The sequence below is a fragment of the Puccinia triticina genome, chromosome 1A (genome assembly GCF_026914185.1).
Source record: "Puccinia triticina chromosome 1A, complete sequence".
NCBI lineage: Eukaryota > Fungi > Basidiomycota > Pucciniomycetes > Pucciniales > Pucciniaceae > Puccinia > Puccinia triticina.
This window is the reverse complement of record NC_070558.1, coordinates 7,952,521-7,959,658: the sequence shown is the minus strand read 5'-3', so window position 1 is coordinate 7,959,658 and position 7,138 is coordinate 7,952,521. Positions and strand designations below refer to the sequence as shown.

Genomic DNA, 7,138 nt, shown 5'->3' with positions numbered 1-7,138 from the left:
CAATGACCATATATTATTTCACATTATTGTACTTGAAGTACACCAATTGATGAATACAATCAAGCAAGTGGGGCGGTTGCACAGTGGCTCAGATACTTGACATTTTCTTCAATTATACTTTCAAGACGCAAAACTGAACTTGGTTCTTGTTGACACTCGAAGTGGGTTATTCATTGCTGGTGTTGTTGCTGCCGACAGTGGTCAAACAACTTCGGAGGGTCCATGGCTGACAATTGAAGGGAAATTGTCTTACAAATGCATGTTCTATGGTGACAAATCTGATAAAAATGCTGGGGTACTTTTTGGTTCATTAAGTTACTGTTTTACATGCAAGAAATCACTTCACTTGTTTCAATCGGCGGATAACTGTAAGAATCAAGAGACTGGCTAGAAATAAGAAAAATCCAAACAAGATGATGACATTCCTGTGAGATAACAAAAAGTAAGATATCACATTAGTTCGAGTTTACGATCTAGAAACAAAGTAAACGAAAACGACCGACCTCCAATACGCATCATCTTCAAATCCAAACAGTAGCCCCATGATCATACCAGCTGACACTTTAACATTGATGCCTTGGAGGTTATCCTAAAAACGTATTTTTATGAGGCAAATGTCAGGATATTGTTTTACAAGGAGCGACCTCGTTTCTGACAAGTAGATGATTGTGGGTCTTACATCAATCATTAAGCCCGCCGCAACTTCATTGACAGACATTGCCTCCAAGGCGAACTTAAGGGGTATCACGTATTGGACCCACCTCAGCACCTTTGTCATGCTAGTCAAGTTGACGAAAAATCCAGCAAAGCCAAGTTGAAGCAAGTTGGCCATGCTAGCTAGGAATACCGCTGTCCCTAGGTTGCGAATGGTGGCCCCCAGCCACATGCTGAACATGGTTTGGACCAGACCTAGCTCGAGTAAGACCAAAAGGTATTTGATAAAATGCGACCCTTCATTCGTCAGGCCTACCATCCAGTAGATTATAGTTCCCATGGTTAACATGGGCAAAACCCTCAATGGAATCACATCAAACCCTGCGCGAACGATTAGCCATGCCGTCGGGGAATAAAATCCGGCAGCCCTTTCCCGCATGAACAGTACCCTCACGCGGTAAAAATTTGTCAACGCTGACAAAGAGCTGAACACAAATACTGCACATGTGAAAAACATGGAGCCAACTCGATTCTTTAATCGTAGTACGAGGTAGAATAGCGGGTCAGATTCAATGTGAATGGTTATAGCAAGCGATGGATCAGGAGTATACGCACTTGAAACCCGGAGATTTTCAGGTTTACTTGAAAAAACATGGCACCGACGAAGACTCCAATAATGATTGATAATATATTCAGGAAACAAAACAAGCTCGGATCCCTCTTCAAGCATAACCACTCCCTGTGTGAAATCACTTGCAGCTGGGTGATCATCGTAGCACTAGGTTCGCCAAACTTTCCCACTATGTTCTTTGGGGCAGGCGGTGGAAAATGTGCAGATGATTCGTCCTTTTCGATTTCAGACTTTGCCTGGTCCGACTCCATGCAATGCTCCAGAAACCCGACCGGCGGCTCAGACGCCACCTCGAGCAAAACTAAACTCAAAGCTCCAGACGATCAGCCCTGCTGTCAGATATTAAAACGCACCACATGATCTTGGCTTACAGTCGGCAGGATTGTATTCTGGGGGGCATTTCAGTCCCCGGGACCCTAAATACCCAACGGCTTCAGAGGTGGGCCCACAATAGATTTGACGACCACCTGGTGCGAGCAGGCAAACATGATCAAAGGCATGCTGAAAAAAAAATCATTAGTTTGTAATATAGTCATTGTTTGCCATTAGATCCGAAGACGGATGTGGAACTTACATATATCTGTGAGCTCGGCTGGTGAATGCTACAGATTATTGTTGTGCCGTGTCCTTCATCAGCTCCAGTCGATAGTCCCTTGAGGACATTTACCACCCGCAGCGCAGAAACTGAGTCGAGGCCACTGTGAACATGATCATTGGGCCCAAAAAGGCAAAATTGTTGAATATACGTGCACGGTGAACTCGTCTATAGAAAAGAAACATCGTAGATCTTTTAATTTTCTGGCACACTCACGATGTAGGCTCATCAAGGAACAAAACTGAGGGTCGAGCTATCAGTTCAAGCCCGATACTCAATCGTCGACGTTCACCACCCGATAAACCTCGTTTTTCGTCGTCTCCGATGGGTGAATGAACCACGTTGGAGAGACCAAGCAAATCAACAACTTCCTGGACCCGACGCTTTCGTTCTTCGTGTGACACGTGCTCGGGTAGCTTCAGCCGAGCTGAAAACATAAGTGCTTCTCGCACTGTGCTTGTGGGTGGAAGGATATCTGATTGATCGACAAATCCAACCACTATCGGCTCCTCGGGCTCACTGGGTAGAAATATGTTCCTTCGCCCACAAACTTTTCCTGACTTTTGTTGACCGGCCAGAACATCCAAGAACGTACTAGATCAATTCCATAATCCAAAGGTTTTGTTGTTCAGAATTCGCGGAGTAATAGTTGCAAGCAGAATAAAATACGAGGATGGTTATCTCACCTTTTACCCGCTCCGGAAGGTCCTAATATTGCCATCATAGTGCCAGCTCCCAAAGAGCCACTCAGGCCGCAAAGAATTTGAGGGCCGGAGGAGAGTGTGTTTGATGCATGAGAACAGGTGGATGATCTAGTCGGGTACTTGGTTGCTTCCAAATGCGCGGTATTCGCTGAATGAACCCTACGCCTGCGAAGAATTGAACTGGCGCCAGACTTCGATGGGAGATAATATCTCAAGTTTTTCCATTCGACCTGAGCAGCGGCTGATGTAGAAGAATATGAACTTCCTGTGGTTTTTCTTGCAATGCGCTGGCGGTAAAAGCCGAAACCGATGATCCCAAATAAAGCGGCAATTATGAGCGCCGCAACTACCAGTCCAGCAATCACCCCGCCTCCTATTGTCGACTGGTCCACATTCATCAGCTCGTTCCGCTTGGAGGCAGCAAGCCTCTTTTGAACACATTCTCCGAACTGACATTCGTTGAGACTGAAACCTTGAGGACCAAAAATGTTCTTCAAAAGCCCCAGTTTGATGTGACAGGGTCCCGCCGCTCCTGATGTGGCAGAATCATTACTCAAAGGACAGTCCATCCCAACCTCGCCGCTGATTGTAGTGATAGTTGTCGTGAGATCAAGCGGCCCTCCTCCGCACAGAAAGCTACCCGTGCTACATTTGCATTTCAAAGATTGACATGACATGCTGTATATGTCCTTGCTGACTTGCTGGATGCAATCGTTGGCTTGGCATGAGAATTGATTTTGCAGCGGCGCCGTAGTGTTGGGTGCATACGCCAGTTGGACAGTCGTCCACCCGGCTGGGAGTCCCGCGATGTTCGAGGGAGGCAATGAAGCTGACGAGGGGTCGGGGTAGCGCTGGACGGAGGCTTGAATCCTGCCGGGAAGTAAGGATTTGACCATAGGATTCTGAAAGGCGATCAAGACCTGGCGTAAGAGGCACAGCGTGGAAGAAGAGCATATAAAAAACCCCTACATCAATTGAACATTCGCCAAAGTTGGCGGTGAATGCGATGGGCTCCTTGCTACAAATCACATCACCAGTCGCGACCGAACTTAAGCCGAAAGGAGTTGCGGAGCCAGAAGAAGCGGACGAAATTCCTTTTTGACATCCATCGGTGTTTTGACAGACTGGAGGCGAACAAAAGAGATCAACAAAAAATCTCCCAGTTTCTTCATGGCGGCCAGGCGTTATTTGAAATGGATTTCAAAGAAACTGACTATTACAGCTAGACCCTGCAAACCCAGGGCTACACTGCTCGCCGCAGCCCAAGTTGCCAGATGCCCCTGCTAAGGTTGGATCGAAGGGCGCTCTCGACGTTGAATTCTGGTAAGCTGGCGATACATATCAGGTTGAATGGATCAGAGAATCACGTTTCCAATCAGAATGTGAACATGCCATGGAGACAAATTAGATCAGATCAAACAGAGATGGCACTAACGATTGCCACAAATGAGTCGGTTGCAATCGGGGGAGTTGGTCAGACCGGGGGGACAGATACATCCGGGAGAAGTTGGCGAGCTGTCGGAGCATAGGCGTTGAGATTCGGAAGATGAGATGAAAATAAGAAGTAAGACATGGATGACCGTCCTCAGACGGATGGTACTGAGTCCTTGTGCGCACGGCATCTGGGATGGCCGAAGGTGTGGCGGTAGCCGTGCGAGAGAACAACGCGAGAGGAAATTAACCATCGAATCGACCGGTATCAGAATTCTGGTGGCGGGGCTGGGTTCAGGAATCTTCAAGAATATCGAAAGGACGGCGTGTGTATAAATATGTACGACTGTAAAGTTCAAACCAAAGCTAACTTCGAAGCTCAAAGTCAACAATTTACCAAACGATTGAAGCAAGAGCGATAAGTGTTGGGGATGAGTCAAAGGCTAGGCTTTCTTCCACTCCCAGGACCAGGCCTGGCTGGCAGGATTGGTCACTGTTGGTGATCAAGGGAATCAAAAAATTTGATGAATGTGGGTAAGCAAAAAATATGGGTTTATGTAAATAGCCTGAATATGTATTTATTTGCAATACTACTTCAGACTACTTCTGTGCGCGGGTTTGAAGAAACAAAATCAAGAAAGTTTGAAACACTTGATGGCAATCCGTTAGTCAAGATGTGCGTACAAAACCTGAAGACAGACCAGGGAGTAAGACCTGAGGAAGCAAGCCAAAACCGTTCAAAATTGTTGTAGGCTTGTTGTCATCCCGAGTACAAGAGAATCAAAGCAAAGAGTTGAAGAATTGGCCAGCGGAGCTGTGGCTTCAAGATGACCGGCGAGATGGAGTAAAGGACCCAGCCTTCGAGGACGGTTGTTCCTTCAGAAGTGAATCGACCGAGCTCTTCCTTGAGATCGTTGATTTATGTAGCACAACACCGGCAACCTTGGTGATGAATACGGTGTCGAGCGTGCTGAAGTTACCGGTTGACAATACAATAATGTCAATAATAACTATGCATCACAATCAGATGAAAACTCTGTTTAGTCCCTCTATACACAGTTACAGCAGTTAAAAGGTACCAAGGCAGAGAGAGGCAATTGTGAGAAATATTTGTGTGACATGGCTTAAACCTTTCAGCCCCCTGACTGTGAGGGGGGGGGTGAATCATAATTTTAGTATTAATTTTTCAGTATTTTCTTTGAATCATAATTTTAGTATTAATTTTTCAGTATTTTCTTTGGTGAGAAGATGGGTCTATGACACGTCAAGGAATGCTTTTGGGGGTAGCAAAGGCCGCAGTGGGTTAATCAAGAAAAACTCACAAAATAGAACATTGGTTTTAGTGAAATTGCTGCGGTGTGGACATTGCGACAACAGATTTTTGCAGTGCGTGAACTGTGTAATTTCAGTGCACATATTTTATCTGTGAAAAAAAAAGGGAAATGAACAATTAAACAAACCTGTTGCACTTGACAAGCTTGGGGAGGGGGGCAGGAATTGACACGGATGTGGACAATTGATTGGGCTACACAAAATGATTTTGATGAGCTGGATGTGTAGACACTGGTCCCTGAATGTTTTCTGGCATTGGTAACCAATTTTGGCAGTCTTTGTATGTACCTCATCTGCTTTTTTTGCTGCCTTGTCACTGTTTCTGGTCTTCTCACAGTTGAAGTGTGTAGATCCCTACTGGGTTTACATAAGAACTTCCTAGCTTAACAAAGCCTCTCGGGCGGAGGGTCCGGGGGACCCCGCCCGGAGGGCTCTCCACAGGAGAGGCTTATGAGTTATGTCTTGATTTAAGCAGGAGCAGAAAGGATCTGCTACACTAAAAATCCCAACCAATATAGAAAAACTGAATACACAGAGCTGTAGGTTCTGTTCTTGCAAGGAATTTGAGCCACTTATCTATCTTGTAGCCAAAAAAACAACTCCTGGAGTCCCAAACAAGTGGAGCCTCATTTGGAAGACTTGTGCATTTTTGATCTTTTGAAAAGGTCAACAGATTGAGATAGAAAAAATCTGAGTAGACCAAAATGTAGAGAAAGAAAAGTAGCATAGGGTACAGATAGGGCATATTGGTGGAGAGGCTGGGGGAGGAGCTATAAAAATTTTAAAAACCTCTCAGCCAAATGAACTTTCTGCTCCCGCGTAAAAATTGGGATAATGCACAAGTCCCTCCCTGCGGGAGGGTGACTGTCCCAGTCGCCCTATTTCTACTTTTTCATCCTCCTGCTCCCCCTCCCCCCTGTAACTACCCATAAGCAATTGATTAAGGAATACAGTTCATCACCCCCAAATCCCCCACATACCTATGAGCCCCCTGAGCATCACCGTGAGACCCCCCCCCCCCCTTTTTTTTGCCCCCAATGAGGCAAATTAGGCCCTCTCGGCCTCATTTTGCTACTGGTGGCCAAGCTGCCGCTCAGTGCGATCCTCGCGCCTCCTCTCCCATCGCCTGCGTCAGGGACCGCGTGCATGCAGCCGCGGCATAACAGCCCTTCATCGTCCCACCTGCGGATGCGGGAGACGGCTCAGGGGCGGACAGCGTCGCCAACCAGCCAAGCCAGGCGGAGCCCTCGGCGCCTGCCAAACCCCCACCCGGACGACCTAGGGGACGGGAAATTTTCCACGCCTATGCGGCACGCCCTCGTCCCCGAAAGCGTTGGGATGAGAGCCCACCAGGCGACCGAAAGACCCCCAAAAGGTGTGCGCAGGTCATCAGCAATCATTTATCATGACCGCCATGGCCCTCGCAAGCAGGACGCCAGGCGCTCGCGGGGGCCTGGCGTTTTGAATGCAGACTCAGATACGGCGCCACCCCCCCCCCCCCCCCTGGGCGTCCCCGAGGCGCCCATCTGGGGCCGTTTGCAAGGCGCCTATGTCCGACGCCTGGCCGGCATTGCTAGTTCCAGCGCCACGCCGGCGCAATTGACTTGCGGGGCCACGGTGGCGCCAGCGGCAACAATCGGGGGGTGCCCCAATTGTCCTGGTGTGTACAAATTGTAATTTTTATATTACACAATATTTATCATGACAAACAGGGCCTCCGGATTTTGGGAACAAAATATGCATAACATGGATAACCTTTTCAATTTTTGCTTGATTTTTGAGGGCCTTCAA

General features: G+C 47.4%; 1 protein-coding gene across 1 annotated transcript; it reads right to left on the bottom strand.

The window, feature by feature from the left end:
- Positions 1-337: 337 nt before the first annotated feature.
- On the bottom strand, positions 338-4,206 carry PtA15_1A871 (uncharacterized protein; the record flags this gene model as incomplete). Its single annotated transcript, XM_053165943.1, has 11 exons — positions 338-425; positions 504-589; positions 680-1,186; positions 1,270-1,586; positions 1,657-1,786; positions 1,860-1,983; positions 2,097-2,474; positions 2,567-3,486; positions 3,554-3,708; positions 3,799-3,912; positions 4,020-4,206. The coding sequence occupies 11 exons, from the start codon at positions 4,204-4,206 to the stop codon at positions 338-340; spliced, it is 3,006 nt and encodes a 1,001-aa protein (XP_053017084.1).
- Between the last annotated feature and the right edge of the window lie 2,932 nt (positions 4,207-7,138).